The 19,074-nt window shown below is 38.5% G+C and overlaps 1 protein-coding gene across 7 annotated transcripts in view; it reads left to right on the plus strand.

Annotated features, from left to right (window-relative positions):
• ZNF624 (zinc finger protein 624) overlaps positions 1 to 17,189 on the plus strand; it is a 41,837-nt gene extending 24,648 nt beyond the window's left edge. For all 7 annotated transcript variants that reach the window (XM_077166072.1, XM_077166074.1, XM_077166076.1 and 4 more), the window contains 3 exons: positions 7,916 to 8,042; positions 8,854 to 8,949; positions 13,040 to 17,189. In XM_077166072.1, coding sequence (XP_077022187.1) covers positions 7,916 to 8,042; positions 8,854 to 8,949; positions 13,040 to 15,246 — 2,430 coding nt within the window. In that variant the 3' untranslated portion in view covers positions 15,247 to 17,189. The remainder of the gene's footprint in view (positions 1 to 7,915; positions 8,043 to 8,853; positions 8,950 to 13,039) is intronic.
• Positions 17,190 to 19,074: the final 1,885 nt, after the last annotated feature.

Genomic DNA, 19,074 nt, shown 5'->3' on the forward strand with positions numbered 1-19,074 from the left:
ATCAAATTAAGAACGAGAGTGTTTTTACCTCATCTTATCAATATTATATCTCTATCTTCTTTCTCCCAAGCCAAATTTCCTACTTCTCCATGACTTCAATGTAATTATACATTTACTTTATCTGACACCACACTCACAACAGTTACAGAAGAGCATCACCATCACTACCACCAACAATATGATTATCCATTAACAACTGTTACTTTCTTTTTTGGCAGCTCTTTCTGTCCACAGGATATATTATATTTTACTGGGAATATGTAGTCAAATTACTGTGGTTTTTTTCCAAATCACTGTGTTTTAAAGGCACTCAAAATAGTTCCTCTCTGAATGAATATGTTACCAATTGGCTTCCTTTTACTTTTAACTTTCAGTATTTTCTTTTTAAAATTTAAATTTTTGTTTTATACTAATGTAAGGTATTTACATGGTCCAAAAGTCAGATCTACAAAGTAAGAAATATTCAAAAGAATCTGGTTTCTATGCTAGTCCTGTATTAGTTAGGGTTCTCTAGAGAAACAGAATCAACAGGGAACACTTGCAAATATAAAATTTATGAAACTGTCTCACGTGACCGTAGGAACGCAGAGTCCAAAAGCCACAGGGTAGGCTGCGAAGCCAATGACTCCAATGGGTGGCCTGGATGAACGCTACAGGAGAGGCTCACCAGCCAAAGCAGGAATGCAACCTGTCTCCTCTGAGTCCTCCTTAAAAGGCTTCCCATGATTGCATTTAGCATCACTAATTGCAGAAGACACTCCCCTTTGGCTGATTACAAATGGAATCAGCTGTGGATGTAGCTGACGTGATCATGACCTAATCCTATGAAATGTCCTCATTGCAACAGACAGGCCAGCGCTTGCCCAATCAGATGAACAGGTACCACAACTTGGCCAAGTTGACACCTGTCCCTAACCATGACAGTCCACCCCTTGTCAACTTGGCACCTATATATATATATATATATATCACCTTAGACCATACTTAATTGCCAAATGAAAACAAATAAGCACACATTTTTTCTTTTACCTGACAATACTCAACTGTCCTGCATATAACTGGAAGCACAGTAAATCTCTCCATAATAGGGTGCAAATCCTTGGGCAACATTCATTCTTAAACTTGATATCTTACAACTTAAATAGTATAACACAAACAAAACAGCATTACAGTCCTCGTTTCTGTAACTGATCATGTGGTCGAAGTTCATATTTATCACTACCTTCTTCCACTACCCATTCCATGTTCCATTTCCCCTCAGCAAGCACTTCAGCTGGCCATGGTTCTTTGCCTGGTGGGTTGACCCAAACCTTCATTCCTGAAGTCTCAGAGCCATTAGTGGTCCTGCCTGGATTGTGTTGTTGCAGTTTTCCATTGATTTTAATCACAGGGCATGGTAGTACTAATAGACGCCCCAGGGGATCTCCTATATTCCAAGAAAACTCTTCTTTACCTCCATTATGTAGTTGCAGTCCTACTTCCTTCTGATAGTCAGGGTCAATTACCCCAGACAATAATGTAATCCCCTTCTTGGTGTGTTGATCCAGAGGCATAAGTAGCCCAAAGTGGCCAGGTGGCAATCTTAACTTCCAGTTCAGTGGTATCACTGTTGTTTCTCCTGGAGAAAGCACACCCCATTTTGGAACTAAAACCTGTAGACCAGCAGAACTCAGGGTAGCAGGGACAGGAAGCAAAAATTTTCCTAGTGGATCACTAGGAGTAATAGTGAGTGGCACCACACCCATTTCCACCCCTTGGTTCCTGGACCCATGGATTCTGGCTATGGGAGAAACAGCACCATACAGCGGACGCTGATTCAGAGCATACACAGCTTCCTGGAGAACATTACCCCAGCCTTTCAAGTTTTTGCCACCTAGTTGGCACTGTAATTGAGTTTTCAAAAGGCCATTCCACCGTTCTATCAATCCAGCTGCTTCTGGATGATGGGGAACATGGTAAGACCAGAGAATTCCATGAGCATGTGCCCATTCCCGCACTTCATTTGCTGTGAAGTGTGTTCCTTGATCTAAGCAATGCTATGTGGAATACCATGATGATGGATAAGGCATTCTGTAAGCCCACGGATAGTAGTTTTGGCAGAAGCATTGCGTGCAGGGAAAGCAAACCCATATCCAGAGTATGTGTCTATTCCAGTTAGAACAAATCACTGCCCCTTCCATGAAGGGAGTGGTCCAATGTAATCAACCTGCCACCATGTAGCTGGCTGGTCACCTCGGGGAATGGTGCCATATCGGGGGCTGAGTGTGGGTCTCTGCTGCTGGCAGATTGGGCACTCAGCAGTGGCTGTAGCCAGGTCAGCCTTGGTGAGTGGAAGTCCATGTTGCTGAGCCGATGCATAACCTCCATCCCTACCACCATGACCACTTTGTTCATGAGCCCATTGGACAATAACAGGAGTTGCTGGGGAAAGAGGCTGACTGGTATCCATAGAATGGGTCATCTTATCCACTTGATTATTAAAATCTTCCTCTGCTGAACTCACCCTCTGGTGTGCATTCACATGGGACACAAATATCTTCATGTTTTTAGCCCACTCAGAAAGGTCTATCCACGTACTTCTTCCCCAGACCTCTTTGTCACCAATTTTCCAATTATGGTCTTTCCAAGTCCCTGACCATCCAGCCAAACCATTAGCAACAGCCCATGAGTCAGTTTACAAACGCACCTCTGGCCAGTTTTCCTTCCAAGCAAAATGAACAACCAGGTGCACTGCTCGAAGTTCTGCCCACTGGGAGGATTTCCCCTCACCACTGTCCTTCAAGGACACCCCAGAAAGGGGTTGTAATGCTGCAGCTGTCCAGTTTCGGGTGGTACCTGCATATCGTGCTGAACCATCTGTAAACCAGGCCCAAGTTTTCTCTTCCTCAGTCAACTCACTGTAAGGAACTCCCCAAGAGGCCATAGCTCTGGTCTGGGAAAGAGAAGGTAATGTGGCAGCAGGAGTGGAAACCATGGGCATTTGTGCCACTTCTTCATGTAACTTACTTGTGCCTTCAGGACCTGCTCTGGCTCTATCTCGTATATACCATTTCCACTTTACAATAGAGTGCTGCTGTGCACGCCCAACTTTATGGCTTGGTGGGTCAGACAACACCCAACTCATGATAGGCAACTCAGGTCTCATGGTAACTTGGTGGCCCATGGTTAAGCGTTCAGTCTCTACTAAGGCCCAGTAGCAGGCCAAAAGCTGTTTCTCAAAAGGAGAGTAGTTATCTGCAGCAGATGGTAAGGCTTTGCTCAAAAATCCTAAGGGTCTGCATTGTGATTCTCCTATAGGGGCCTGCCAAAGGCTCCAGACAGCATCTCTATTTGCCACTGACACTTCCAGCACCATTGGATCTGCTGGATCATATGGCCCAAGTGGCAGAGCAGCTTGCACAGCAGCCTGGACCTGTCGCCAAGCCTCCTCTTGCTCAGGTCCCCACTCAAAATTAGCAGCTTTTCTGGTCACTCGATAAATGGACCGGAATAGCACACCCAAATGAGGAATATGTTGTTGCCAAAATCCAAAAAGACCAACTAGGCGTTGTGCCTCTTTTTTGGTTGTGGGAGGGGCCAGATGCAGCAATTTATCCTTCACCTTAGAAGGGATATCTCAACATGCCCCACACCACTGGACACCTGGAAATTTTACTGAGGTGGAAGGCCCCTGTATTTTTGTTGGATTTATCTCCCATCCTCTGACACGCAAATGCCTTACCAGTAAATCTAGAGTAGTTGCTACTTCTTGCTCACTAGGTCCAATCAACATGATATCATCAATATAATGGACCAGTGTGATGTCTTGTGGGAGGGAGAAACGATCAAGGTCTCTGCGAACAAGATTATGACATAGGGCTGGAGAGTTGATATACCCCTGAGGTAGGACAGTGAAAGTATATTGCTGACCTTGACAGCTGAAAGCAAACTGTTTCTGGTGGTCCTTACTAATAGCTATTGAGAAAAAAGCATTTGCCAGATCAATAGCTGCATACCAGGTACCAGGGGATGTATTGATTTGCTCAAGCAATGATACTACATCTGGAACAGCAGCTACAGTTGGAGTTACCACCTGGTTGAGTTTACAATAATCCACTGTCATTCTCCAAGACCCATCTGTTTTCTGCACAAGCCAAATAGGAGAGTTGAACGGGGATGTGGTGGGAATCACCACCCCTGCATCTTTCAAGTCCTTAAGAGTGGCAGTAATCTCTGCAATCCCTCCAGGAATATGGTATTGCTTTTGATTTACTATTTTGCTTGGTAGGGGCAGTTCTAGTGGCTTCCACTTGGCCTTTCCCACCATAATAGCCCTCACTGCACGAGTTAGAGAACCAACGTGGGGATTCTGCCAGTTGCTCAGTATGTCTATGCCAATTATACATTCCGGAACTGGGGAAATAACTACAGGATGGGTCCGGGGGCCCACTGGACCCACTGTGAGACGGACCTGAGCTAAAACTCCATTGATCACCTGGCCTCCATAAGCCCCCACTCTGACTGGTGGTCCAGAGTGATGTTTTGGGTCCCCTGGAATTAATGTCACTTCTGAACCAGTGTCTAATAATCCCCGAAATATCTGATCATTTCCTTTTCCCCAATGCACAGTTACCCTGGTAAAAGGCCGTCGGTCTCCTTGGGGAAGACTTAGAGGAAGGTTAACAGTATAAATTTGTGGCAGTGTAACAGGTTTCTCCCCCATAGGGACCTGGCCTCCCCTTCATTCAAGGGGCTCAGGGTCTGTAAGCTGTTTCAAGTCTGGAAATTGATTAAGTGGCCGTGACTCTGTGTTTTGGTAATTCAGGTTAGACTTCTGTTCCCTTGACCTAGAACTCTTTTGTTTATACAGCTCCAGCAAGAATTTAGTAGACTGCCCTTCTATTGTATTTCTAGGCACCCCATGATTTACTAGCCAATGCCACAAATCTCTGCGTGTCATATAATTTTGATGCCTCCTTTGAGTTTGTTGTCTATTATAATACCCGGGTCTACCCTGTCTTTGGTGATTAAGTGCTGCCACCTGGCTTCTGCGAACTCGGGATCCTGTCATCCCAATTGTGTTTAAGGATTCCAGCTCAGTGACAGCAGTTCCTACAGTAATATCTGACCTACAGAGAAGTGCAACCACAGAGCTCTTGAGGGATGATGGTGCTAGTCTCACAAACTTGTTTCTCACTGTTCTGGTAAAAGGTGCATCCTCTGGACATTCCTGGGGTGTAAGAGCAGGCTTTGCATGATAAATCCACTCTAACATCCCAATCTCTCTAAGCCTCTGGATCCCCTCATCTACATTATACCAGGGCAGTTCTGGCATTTCAACCTCAGGTAATGTTGACCACCTTTTGATCCATGTTTCAACCAACCACCCAAACAAGCTGTTAACACCTTTTCTAACTGCTCTAAGCTATAACATTGAATGCAGAATCTCTGCTTAGTGGGCCCATATCAATATATTCAGCCTGATCCAGCCTTATATTCCTCCCACCATTATCCCACACTCTTAAAATCCATTGCCACACATATTCCCCTGATTTCTGTCTATATAAATTGGAAAACTCACACAGTTCTTTTGGAATATAACGTACCTCCTCATGTGTGATACTTTGTACCTCACCTTTAGGGGCCTGTTGGGACTTTAGTCTAGTTATAGGTCTAGAAGAAAAGAGGGGTGGTGGGGATGGGTCATGAAAAGAATTAGAAATATCTTCCAAGCCATTTGCTTCAGGGCTTTCATTTGCAGTTTCATCGGGTGAAACAGGATTAATAACTCTAGGGCTAATCCCTTCAGGAGGAGGTTGGGTGGCCAATTCCTCAAGGCAGGCTGGAGGTGGGGCGGCTATGTCCTCTGGGCAGACTATTACAGGGTTATCTAAAGAAGGCTCAGCATGGTCTAGGGTTTCAACCTCACCCCCAACATCATTATCAATCCATATGTCACCATCCCATTTTTCAGGGTCCCACTCCTTTCCAATCAATGCCCTCACTTTAACGGCAGACACCATGCAAGACTGAGATTTCAGTTTACGTTGTAAAGTTGCTACTCTAACAATAAGATTCTGAGTCTGATTTTCAGAGATCTCAAGTCTAAGGCTACAGGAAATAAAATTTTCCTTCAGGATACTCATAGCAACCTCTACATCTTTCAGACGGCACTTAAGCTTCTTGTTTGAAGCCTTAAGCCCATCCCTTTCACCCTTTAATGTAGACAGTGTATCTAACAACAACCAACCAACATCTCTATAATTCTTATTTCTACAAAACTCTGTAAAGGTGTCAAAAACATTATCCCCAAGAGTCTGGCTTCGTACAAGCGAAGCATTAGGAGAATCGAATGATGATATTTTGACTATCTCCTTTGCCAACTCAGTCCATAGATTGGGAGTGTCATTCTGATTATGGGAATCAGAGTCCTTAGTGTCTCTGAGCCCGGTCAGAGTAGAAAACCATTCAGAAAAACCCATTTTTAAGATTCTGTTCCTTAAGAACCACTCCTGGTACCAAGATGTATTAGTTAGGGTTCTCTAGAGAAACAGAATCAACAGGGAACACTTGCAAATATAAAATTTATGAAAGTGTCTCACGTGACGGTAGGAACACAGAGTCCAAAATCCACAGGGCAGGCTGCGAAGCCGATGACTCCAATGGATGGCCTGGATGAACTCCACAGGAGAGGCTCACCAGCCAAAGCAGGAATGCAACCTGTCTCCTCTGAGTCCTCCTTAAAAGGCTTCCCATGATTGCATTTAGCATCACTAATTGCAGAAGACACTCCCCTTTGGCTGATTACAAATGGAATCAGCTGTGGATGTAGCTGACGTGATCATGACCTAATCCTATGAAATGTCCTCATTGCAACAGACAGGCCAGCGCTTGCCCAATCAGATGAACAGGTACCACAACTTGGCCAAGTTGACACCTGTCCCTAACCGTGACAAGTCCCCTACAATATTTCTTCCTTTCCCTATAGGTAATCATTACAACTTTTTTGAGTAATTCTTCTATTTTTTTATACAACTGAATATATATATATATAATACAACTGTATATGTATATTTTTATCCTTACCAAAGACATTCCCCAAAGTCCCATTATTTCTTATTTTTCTTACTCAAGGAGAGAACTTAAAGTATTCTATTTACACCATCTGAATGACAAACTATCTTTTATCGAGCCATGTTCTGTAGAGTAGTATCAAAAGATAGCTGATATTATAGATAAGCCCAGGTTTTGAGGGAGAAAAGATAATTTGAGTGGTAACTGCTAGTTGAAAAGACTTTCTAGGGAAGGAGAAAGCAATCATATTTGATTCCAGGTAATATAATAGAAACAATATATTTTTTATTAGAACAGTTGTGAGTTTACAGAACAATCACACAGGATTCTCATATATCACCCAGTTATAAACAGCTTGAATTGGTGTGGAACATTTGTTACAATTGATGAAAGTACATTTTTATAATGCCACTATTAAATATAGTTCATGTTTTACCTTAGGGTTCACTGTAGTTATATGGATTTTTTTAAAATTTTTATTATCTTATCATATATACAACCTAATGTTTCTCCTTCTAATCACATTCATGTATATATGTCAGAGTGTTGTACTGCCATCTCCACCATCTACTTCCAAAACATTTTCATTGAGAACCAATATGTTGCTATTATAGAAAGTCAGGTTTGAGTTAGTCTGAAAAAGCGTGCTAACAATTAAAACTCTGAAAATGGAATGGGCTTCCTCTTGATGTTTTAAATTCTTGTCACTGGAGAAATTCATACATTCTTGTAGCTGTTGAACTGGTTGATATCCATAAGTCATTTGGTGATTGTGATTTCTGGAGTTCTTTGGTTTTGTATGTATTATTTTGCCTAACATGTCTTATACAGTCCCTGTGCAATCACAATATATTTGTTTTAGGAATCAGTAACATTTAAGGATGTAGCTATAGATTTCACATTGGAGGAATGGAGGCTGATGGACCCCACACAGAAGGACCTGCACAAGGATGTGATGCTGGAGAATTATAGGAATCTGGCCTCCCTGGGTAAGGATAACTTTTATTCTGTATTTCTGTATATATCCATTTTACCAGGTTTGCCAACAATATAGAGACTCTAGTTCTTAACTGAATTTTGGTTTAGAAATTAGGCATCAAAATCTCATAATCTTAAGGACATGTTGTTGGGAGCTATACTATTCCTTACTCTTAACTAAAGCCTCTGCTCATTATAAAGTAAGAAATACATATTTCATTGGAATACTAGAAATTGTTGAAGTTCCTCTAAACTTAGGACCAGCCTTTTCTAGACACTTCAATATATGGAAGTTGTTATCAGTGCCTTTAGATAGGGGAAACAATGTGTTCATTTCCTTTCTAAACTCAGATTATTCCCATGATTTGTTATCCCATCAAGTGTGGAATCATAGTGTTGAGATCTTTTGAGATACCTTTTAAATTCCTAGAATACCACTAAACATTACTTATAATGAATTTATAATTAATATATAATATATTTATAATGAAAACATGCACATTATAATTAATGTTCTGTTGTGGTGGGAGTATTCTGTAGCTGTGTTGTCCAGTAATGGCACCACTAGCCATGTATGGCTTTTGAGCACTTGAAATTTGGCTAGTGCAACTGAGGAACTTAATTTTAAATTTTGTTTAATTTTAATTAACTGAAATTCAAATTTAAATAGCCACATATGGCTAGTAGCAACTGTATTAGACAGTACGACTCTAGAGCTTCCTACTGTTGCCACTCTGCATAGAAGATTAAGAATGAGACCGAATTTGAAAATAGTTCTTTCTCATAGCCACAATCAAATTCCAGTATATTTTCTCTGAACAGGTCTTGCAGTTTCCAAACCAGACATGATATCACATTTGGAGGATGGGAAAGGACCTTGGGTACTAGTAAGAGAAATTTCAAGAGCTCCCTGTTCAGGTGAGTGAATCAGTGCAAGGAAGATGGGATTTATTTCAGTTAATAAATCAAGGATGGAGGAGAACATTTGAAATATTTTGGGGAGTAGCTTTACTCAAGAATATCTGAGAGAAAAAGATATCTTTTCTCTTTTCCTCTCACCCTGTCCCTTCCTTTCACCCCCTCCCCCCACACACACCTTTTGCTCTCTTTCTCAGTTCTCTACTTTTGGTCCCATCCAATTCTACTCTGCTTTCTTAGGGACATGACTATCATAATTATTCCGTCAGTCCTTTTTCATCAAACATGTATAAAATATCCACTCTAGTTAATTTTACATTTTTGTCGTTTGTTTCACCATTATTTTATATCTCTTCCTTAGTTTTCCTGAAAGTGTTTTCTTCAAGGGCATCCCTGATTCTTGTAAATCAAAGCCATTTACGTATTGTTTAGCATTCTTTATCTGTGTGCCTGTCAAAACATTGGGGGAACCTTCCTCCTGCCATCCACGTTCTTCATCAATTCAGAATACAAACTAGAAATAAGTTGAGATTCAAAAATTATTTATTTAACCAATATTTATTGAACATGTGTATGCTGTAAATTAGGGCTCCAATAATGAATAAAATTAGATTGACCAGAAACTTTAATTCTAAGATATAGATAATTAGTAAATAAGCAAAATGTGTTAAATACTGGTTACAATAAGTTTAGGTATGAGATGAACTAAATCACATGAAAGAGTAATTGGGATTGGGATGAGAATGCCTCCTACCGATTGGGTGGTCAGGGAAGGCTTCTGAGGCAGTGATACTTTAGCTGAGACTTGAAGGTTCAGAAGAAGTCAGCTATGGGAAGAGAAGAAGAGGAGCATTCCAGGTAAAGGAAACAGGACCTAATACAGAAAAGAATGTAATGCATTCTAGTAATCAAATGGAAGCTGCTTAAACTAGCTTAAAGGGGAGGGACTGGTATAAAATAAGACTGGAGAATTAGACAGGAGCCTAACCATCCAGTACTTTGTAGATGATGGTAAGGAGTTCAAATTGTAATCTAAATGAATGGGAAAGCATTGTAAAGTCTTAATCATGGATTTTAGAAGACAAGCCTTGTATTTTGCTAATGCTGCTGGAATGCAATGTACCAGAAATCCCCTTTTATAAAAGAGATTTATTAAGTTACAAGTTTACAGTTCTGAGGTCACAGAAATGTCAAACTAAAGTATCCAGAGAAAGATACCTCGACTTAAGAAAGACCAAGGTATTCAAAACACTTCTGTCAGCTGGGAAGGCACATGGCTGGCATGTGGCTGGCATCTGCTGGTCCTTTGGCTTTTGGTTTCAAACAGCTTTCCTGGGATGTTTTCTTTCTTCATCTCCAAATGTCTGTCTGTGTCGGCTCTGAGCTTTTTCCAAAATGATTCCCTCTTAAAAGGCTCTAGTAAGTAGATTAAGACCCACCTTGAATGGGCAAAGACTCATCTCCATGGGAACAACCTAATCAGAAGGTCTCATCCTAAACAATAGGTCTGCCTCCACAAGACTGGATGAGGAAAAAGGGCATGGCTTCTCTGGGGTACATAACACTTTCAAACCGGCACAACCCTGTTTATGAATATTAAATTTGGAGGAATCAGGCAATCAGTTAAGAGGTTATTATAATAGTTTGGGCAAGAAATTATCATAACTTTAATTAGGGTGGTGGTTAGTGGAAAAGGAAAAAATAAATGAATTCTAGTTTACTTGGGTATTGATTTTATTATGAAGCTATCCATAACTTACATATGTGTTACCTGTATTTTTACATGTCAAATATTACATATTTTTAAAAGAGTGAATAAAAGATACTGTAGAAAATTTAGAGATGATATTTTTCTTTTTCTCCACGAAGAGGAACAAAAATGTGGCAAAAGCTAGAGGAAAATACGAACTTAAGAAAAACTTCTTTGTTTTATTTTTGATGGGCCTTTCTATGGCATGTTGAGTGTTGATAGGAATGCCCAATAGAGAGAAAGAATTCAATGTTGCAAGATAAATGGAATCACTGAAGGCCTAAAGTCTTTGAGAAAAAGGGATAGAATCTAGATGGAAGAGAAAAGATTTATCTTTGATACACAGTGAGGCCATTTTCTCTATTGTAACACAGGGAAAGATGCAGAAGATGGGTACAGATAAAGGTTAGCTGGTGGTGGAAAGATCAAGGCATTCATTCCATTAAGAAAGCTTCTTATAAAATAGTAGGGAAGCAAGATCATCAGCTTACAGAAAGGGCAAAAGAGAGTAGTGATTGAGGAAAAGTTGTATTTTTTATGTTATATATAATTTAACAGGGAAGCCATCTTGAGCTGAAACTTTTAGTGTGGGAGGCATTTAATTACAGCGTATAGTCCTTCAGTAATCTTGGGGCTGTTCATTATTTTCATTATTTTTTGTTTTAGTATGGTAAGTTATGTTTATCTAGAAGTTGGTCCATTTATCTAAAATTTAAATTTATTGGTATAATAACCTCCTTTTTTCTTTTAAATGTCAATATGGTTCTGAAGTGATGTCTCCTTCATTCTTAATTTGATTTTTTTGTGCCTTCTCTCTTTTATCGTAGTTTTGCCAGGGTTTGTCAGTGTTATTTGCCTTTTAAAGAACCTTTTTTTTAATCTTTGAATATTTTCTATTGTTTGTTTTCTGCTTAATAACTTTCTGCTCTTATTTTTATTTCATAAATTTTATCTTTTTAGGGTTTAATTTGCTGATCTTTTCTAGCTTCTTCATTTGGATGCTTTCCATCATTGATTTTCAGCCATTTTTCTTTTTCTGATAATGTATCTAGAGCTATCAGGATATATTACCTGTGTTTATTATGTAATACTTTCATAGTAATTGCCTTCAAAATAGTTGATAATTTCCATTGTGATATCTTTTGACACTAGGGTTTTTTAGAAAAGTTTTCTTAAGTTTCTACATTCTGACGTTTTTCTAACAATACTATCTTTAGCTTTTTTGCAGTCACAGAACATACTCTATATGATTTCAGTCTTTTCACATTTCTTAAAACTTGCTCTAAGTTCCAGCACAAGGTCAAATTTTGTAAGCATCTTATATGCATGTGAGATAATGTAAAGTCTGCAGTTATTGAAAGCAGTGTTCTAGATAAAGAGGCCATGTTTTTAAGTCATGTTGTTAGAATCTTCCCTGTACTTACTGATTGTCAGTTTATTTTATCAGTTATTGATAAAAAGGTTCTTAAACTCTCTGATCATGGCTGCAGATTTGTTTGTTCCTTACTTTAGTGCCATCAAATTTTGCTTTATGTCTTTTTAAGTTAAGTGAATACAAAGTTAGAACATATATCTTCCCAGTAAATTGTATATTTGATGTTATGAAGTGTCTTCTGTATCTCTGATAATGCTTTTTATCTTGTCTGTTTTACCTGAAAATATTACTCTTACATTTTTCTTTTGTTTATTGTTTGCATGACATATCTTTTCTCACCAATTCACTGTCATCTTTTCTATTTCCTTTTATTTTGTGTTTTCTTATAAGTAACGTATGCTTAGATTTTCTTCTTTTTTTAACCAATCCAAAGTCTTTTGTCTGTTAGTCCATTTATACATAATGTAATTACATAATGTTTAAATGTACCATCTGTTTTCCTTCTGTGTGTCTTGCCTGTTCTATGTTCTTTTTCTCCCCATTCATGCCTGACTTTAGATTTGTAATCTTTTATTGTTCACTCTTTATGTTATCATCTTTTATTGTTCTAATTTCCTCTGAACACACAATAATTATGAATTCTTTTATTATTTGTTAAGTGGTTAAACTAGAGATTAAAACACCTTGAGTCAGCAGGGTTAAATATATAGAATTTTCCCTCTTTCCAAATAAAGTACAGCTCTTAGAGCTGTTTATTTCAGTTACTTCACTTATATGCTATTGGCATTTTTTCTTTAAATTTTATACATATGTCAATTTCTATTTGGCATATTATTAACTTCCAATTTACAAGCATTTAAAGCCTCATGTTCATTTTTGGACAGTTTTCCATTTTACTATCCTGTTTAGTGATTCTCCCCAATTGAGGAAAAAGAAGTCATTTGATTTTTCTCTTTTGCTCTCAGATTTGGAGACAAAACTGGCAACCAAAGATGCTTTACCAATAGAGAATATTTCTGAAGATATATCACAGGGGACTATAATGGGGAAATTCACAGAAAATGCCATATGGGATTCCAGTTTGGGAGGATCGTGGAAATGGAATGATAGAATATTGAGTTTGCAAAATAATCAGAAGAGTAATTTGAATCCAAGAATAGTTACATGCAAGAAAGCTCCCACTGCTCAGAGAGGCTTTAGCTTTGAATCTCTTCTTTTCCCAGAACCAGATAAGCTCTGTAGCAAATGTCCAACATATAAAGAAAATTTCACAGGCAATTTAGATGTGTTTACACACACTTATTTTGGGAAGAAAATTTGCAAAGATACTGAAGGCAGCAAAACCATAAGGCAAGCTTCAGAACTTATGTTGGAAAAGAAAACCAATAAAGAAAAACCTTATAAATGTAATACATGTGAAAAAGCCTTTCGTTATAGGTCATTACTTATACAACATCAGAGAACTCACACTAAAGAAAAACCTTATGAATGTAATGAATGTGGGAAAATGTTCAGCCAGCCTTCATATCTTAGCCAGCATAAAAAAATACACACTGGAGAAAAACCCTATAAGTGTAATGAATGTGGAAAGGCCTTCATTGCATCTTCATCTCTTATGGTACATCAGAGAATTCATACTAAAGAGAAACCTTATCAGTGCAATGTCTGTGGAAAATCATTTAGCCAATGTGCCCGCCTTAATCAGCACCAGAGAATTCAAACTGGAGAGAAACCATATAAATGTAGTGAGTGTGGAAAAGCTTTTAGTGATAAATCAAAACTTGCAAGACATCAGGAAACTCACACTGGAGAAAAACCCTACAAATGTAATGACTGTGGGAAAGCCTTTAGGAATAAGTCATATCTTAGTGTGCATCAGAAGACCCATACTGAAGAGAAACCATATAAATGCAATGAGTGTGGAAAATCTTTCAAGAATACTACAATTTTTAATGTGCATCAGAGAATTCATACTGGAGAGAAACCCTTTAGGTGTAATGAATGTGGGAAAGCCTATAGAAGTAATTCCAGCCTTATTGTACATATAAGAACTCATACTGGGGAAAAACCCTATGAATGTAATGAATGTGGGAAAGCATTTAATCGAATAGCAAATTTCACAGAGCATCAGAGAATTCATACAGGAGAAAAACCTTATAAATGTAATGATTGTGGGAAGGCGTTCATTAATTATTCATGCCTTACTGTACATCACAGAATGCATACAGGAGAGAAACCATATAAATGTAATGAATGTGGAAAAGCCTTCATGCGTTCTTCATCTCTTATTATACATCAGCGAATTCATACTGAAGAGAAACCATATCTATGTAATGAATGTGGGGAATCTTTCAGAATAAAATCACATTTAACTGTACATCAGAGGATTCATACTGGAGAGAAACCTTATAAATGTAGTGACTGTGAGAGGGCGTTCACCAAAATGGTAAATCTCAAGGAGCATCAGAAAATTCATACTGGAGTGAAACCCTATAAATGTTATGATTGTGGAAAATCCTTCAGGACTAAATCATACCTTATTGTACATCAGAGGACCCATACTGGAGAAAAACCATATAAATGTAATGAATGTGAGAAAGCTTTCACTAATACATCACAGCTGACTGTGCATCAAAGAAGGCATACTGGAGAGAAACCGTATAAATGTAATGAATGTGGGAAAGTTTTCACAAGTAACTCAGGTTTTAATACTCATCAAAGAACACATACTGGAGAGAAACCATTTAAATGTAGTAACTGTGGAAAAGCATTTAGCCAGATGGTACATGTCACAGAACATCAGAAAATCCATAGTGGAGAGAAACCTTATAAATGTGATGTCTGTGGGAAAGCTTTCAGGAGGGGTTCATACCTCACAGTGCATTGGAGAACACACACTGGAGAAAAACCCTATACATGTAAGGAATGTGGGAAAGGTTGTATTACCTTATCACAGCTAACTCTACATCAGAGAATTCATACTGGGGAAAGGCCCTATAAATGTGAAGATTGTGGAAAAGCCTTCAGAACTAACTCAGATTTTACTGTACATCTGAGGATGCATACTGGAGAAAAACCCTATAAATGTAATGAATGTGGAAAAGCTTTCAGGAGTAGCTCAAGTCTTACTGTACATCAAAGAATACATCAGAGAGAAAGTCAGTTAATATAGAGAACAATAAATCAATAAAATATCAATTTCACAAGAAGAATCTTATGAATTATATATTTTCATGAATGTGGGAAAATCTTCTAGAGCAATTCACCAGAAATGCACACTGAAGATACTATACAGATTTAATGAGTGTGAAAAAACATTTAGCCATATTGAATCTTAGAGATTATAAGAGTAGTCACACTAAAGAAAAATGGACGAATGAAAGACTTCATCCAGATTTCATACTTTATTCATTCAACAGGTTATCATCTATGAATTGCATAAACATAATTTTGCCTTTTTTATATTGGTTTGTCAGTCTTCTTATAATTTGTAAACATTCTGTATGTTGTAGAAATTAATCCTTTATCACGTGTTTTGCATATGTTTTTCTAAATCTAGCAGTTGCCTTTATATCTTTTTATTTAGCAAAAGAAGCCACAACTTTTATAGTAAAATGTTTATATCTTTTCCATTTTAGATTCTTGGTTTGCCTTTTAGTTAAAAGGGTGTCATTAATCTTTAGGTTATACAGAGTCTCCTAAATTTATTTCTAAGATTTTGATAATTTTAGTTTTTTACACTGTCTTTAATCCATCTGTACTGGATAGCTGTTCATAGAAGAGCAACTTCAAATGGCCATATCATCTGTAAAGATTTTCAACCTAAATAGTACTCAGGGAAGTACAAATTAAAATACCAATGAGATGTCACTTGAGTCTCACTGAGTTGGCAAAATCAGATCTGTACGAATGATGTGCTCTTCCAGAAAGGTTATGTCAACTTACATTTCTATCAGCAATCCAGCAATATATTAAAAATTTTTAAATATTCATAATCGTTGACCTAGTAAGTCTCACTTACATGAAGTAAATGTATATATACAATTTCATTTTTTCTAAAATAATGACCTCCCCCTTATGTATATATAGGTATGTGATTAAATGAGCATATACACCAGGTTGTTAGTATTGGTTACCTTGAGGGAAGGGAGAAAATGGGAAGTGGGAGATACGGAAAAAAATCCTAAAAGACTTTTAAAAAAGAAAATGAAGAATTTATGGTGTGAATCTCCATGTAAAATTATGCATTTGTGTGTACTTTTGAGAGATGAATGAAGTTATGTCCTCCAAAAAGTTGACAATGGGTGTTTCATGGTTGGTAGGGTATCAAATGTTTTTTGTTTAGTTGGTTTTCTGTATTTTTAAAGTTTTCCTTTCAACAAACGTAATATTTACTAAAGAGGAAAAACTTATTTTGCTTGCAAAACTTACTTATTGGCTACTTTGTATGCACCAGGAACTTTCCTAGATGCTGGGTATACACTGTGGTTGGAGGAAAAGCGAGTGGTTGGAATTTCATCAATCCAAGAGTATAGGAATTGGTTCTGCCTAGATCCCAAGAAAGGTACCCAGCACTTCACTTTCCACATGCCCTGAATTTCTTTTGGAGGGGAATGCAAAGATGAGGAAAATTCCAGATATATCAAAAATAAATTCAAGAATATCTGGGACTTGTGTCCAGGCTATATGCCACGATACCACAAGCCATTTTCAACATGACACCCAAGCAAAGGTTGTAACATCTGAAACTTTTTTTGTGTCTCTTGAAAGAAACATGTCTCTTGTAGCCTCAGAGTTGTGATTTCTGAAAACCAAACCCAGAATCTTAACATGTGAGTGGCTAAATTACAATGCAAGTTGAGTTTCTTGTCTCACATGGTCTTCTGTTAAAGGGAGGGCATTGTTTGGGAGAAACGGGTTCTTGAAAATTGAAACAGGGATGTATGTGTAGATCTTGATGATCTGGGGACATTGTACTCCTAAAGTCTGCTGAGTCTTCTTTGCCAATAAAAACAACCTTTCCATGCCCCAACTGAAGAATTCAACTCTGCTTTGCTTGGTGAACCTGTAATGACTTCCACTGTGATAGCTGACTTGGAAAACACTGATATTTCTCCTCAGGACCCACCTCTTTGCTTCCAGCACTATAATTAGACTGAAGTCCCAGCAAACCCTGAAAGGTAAGGTACAGAATATGATCCGGGGAGGTGGGCTATACTCCAAAAAAAACGCAAGTGATTTTTACAATTTATTCAGACAGATATCAGGGGAAATATATAGGAATGGATATTAATGGTGTGGGATAATGATGGAAGGAGCATAAAGTGCCTGAATTTATTGCTATGGGCCCACTAAGCACAGGTTTAGGCTTCAGTTTAGTGGCTTGAGAACTTAGAAAAAGGTTCTCACAGTATGTGTTGGCTGGTTGGATGAAAGATGTACCCTCAAATGGCCTGCATTAAATGAACTTGAGATACTAGAACTGCAGAGGAAAGTATCCAATGACTTAGAGAGATTGGGATGTTAGGGTGAATTTATCATGTAAGACCTGCTTACCCATTATGGGAGTGTCCAAAGAACACACCTTTCATCACTGCTGTGAGAAATAAATTTGTGAGGGGAGCCTCAATATCCTTGTAAAGCTCTGTGGTTGCCCCTGCCTGTAAGTTGGGAATTACAGCTGAAACTTCTACCACTGGGCTGGGATCCTTAAAGGCAGTGGGGGTAATTGGATCTCAGAGTGGCAGGGGCCAAGTGGCAGCCCTTAATCATCAAAGACAAGATGGACTGGTAATCATAATGAACAGCAGAATCAAATTAGTAGAGTAGTCTGACTTGCAGAAACCTATGATATTGGCTAGTTGATCTTGCCTAGAAACAAAATAGATGGACAGTCTACTTGAGTTTTACTTGATTCATATAAGTGGAGAATTTTTAGGTCAAGTAAACAGAATCAGATCACCCAGAGGGTCAATCAATTCCCAAGCTTGAGATAGTTTACAGATTGAGAACTCCTTGAATGAAAGGAAGGTGAAGTTCCGTTGAGGAAAGACCCTTCTACAATGCCAAGAATTCTTACTGTTTATCTTTCTCCAAGATTTCCCCCAAAAGGATGTACAGCCTTTTACTAGGGTGACTGCATTGGCAGAAAGGAAGTAACCAGATCTTGGGGGGATTATTGGACAGATGGTAATTCCAGGAGACCCAAAACATTGCTATGGTCTAGTTGTCAAGAGTAGTGGCTTATGGAGGTTAGGTTATCCGTTGAAGGTTTAGCCCAGGTTCATCTCAGTGAGTCCAATGAATTCCTGAACACATCCTATGGTTATTTCTCCAGTTTGGGAATGTATAATTGCAATAGACATAATCAGCAACTGGCAGAAAACCCCACATTGATTCCCTGACTTGTGGAGTGTGGGCTATTATGATAGGAAGGGCCAGGGGAAGCCACTAGAACTGTATCTACTTTGGAAAATAGTAAAAAATAATACTGTATTCCTGGAGAAATTGCAAACAGTGCCACTGCCAAGGACTTGAAGCATGCAGCGATGGTGATTCCCACCACTCCTCATTCAAGTTACCTATTTGTCATGTGCAGAAAGCAGATAAATCTTGGAGAATGACGGTAGATTGTAAATTTAATCAGGTGGTAACTTCAGTTTCAGCTGCTGCCTCAGACGTGGTATCACTGCTCCATCAAATTCACACATCCTTGGTACCTGGTATGCAGCCACTGATCTGGCAAATGCTTTTCTCTTGACATCTGATAGTAAAGGCCATCAGAGGCAGTTTTCTTTAAGCCAGCAAGACCAGCAATACCTATTTCCTACCCCAGGAGCATATCAACTCTTAAGCCCTATGCCAAAATTTAATCGGCAGGGATCTTTATTACCTTTCCTTTATATCACACTGGCCTTTTTGCATTGATGACAGTATCTGATTGGGCCAGATGAGCAAGGGAAGTAGTACTTACTGCAAACTTACTGGTTTGCAATATGTG

This window comes from Tamandua tetradactyla, chromosome 6 (genome assembly GCF_023851605.1).
Source record: "Tamandua tetradactyla isolate mTamTet1 chromosome 6, mTamTet1.pri, whole genome shotgun sequence".
Classification (NCBI taxonomy): Eukaryota; Metazoa; Chordata; class Mammalia; order Pilosa; family Myrmecophagidae; genus Tamandua; species Tamandua tetradactyla.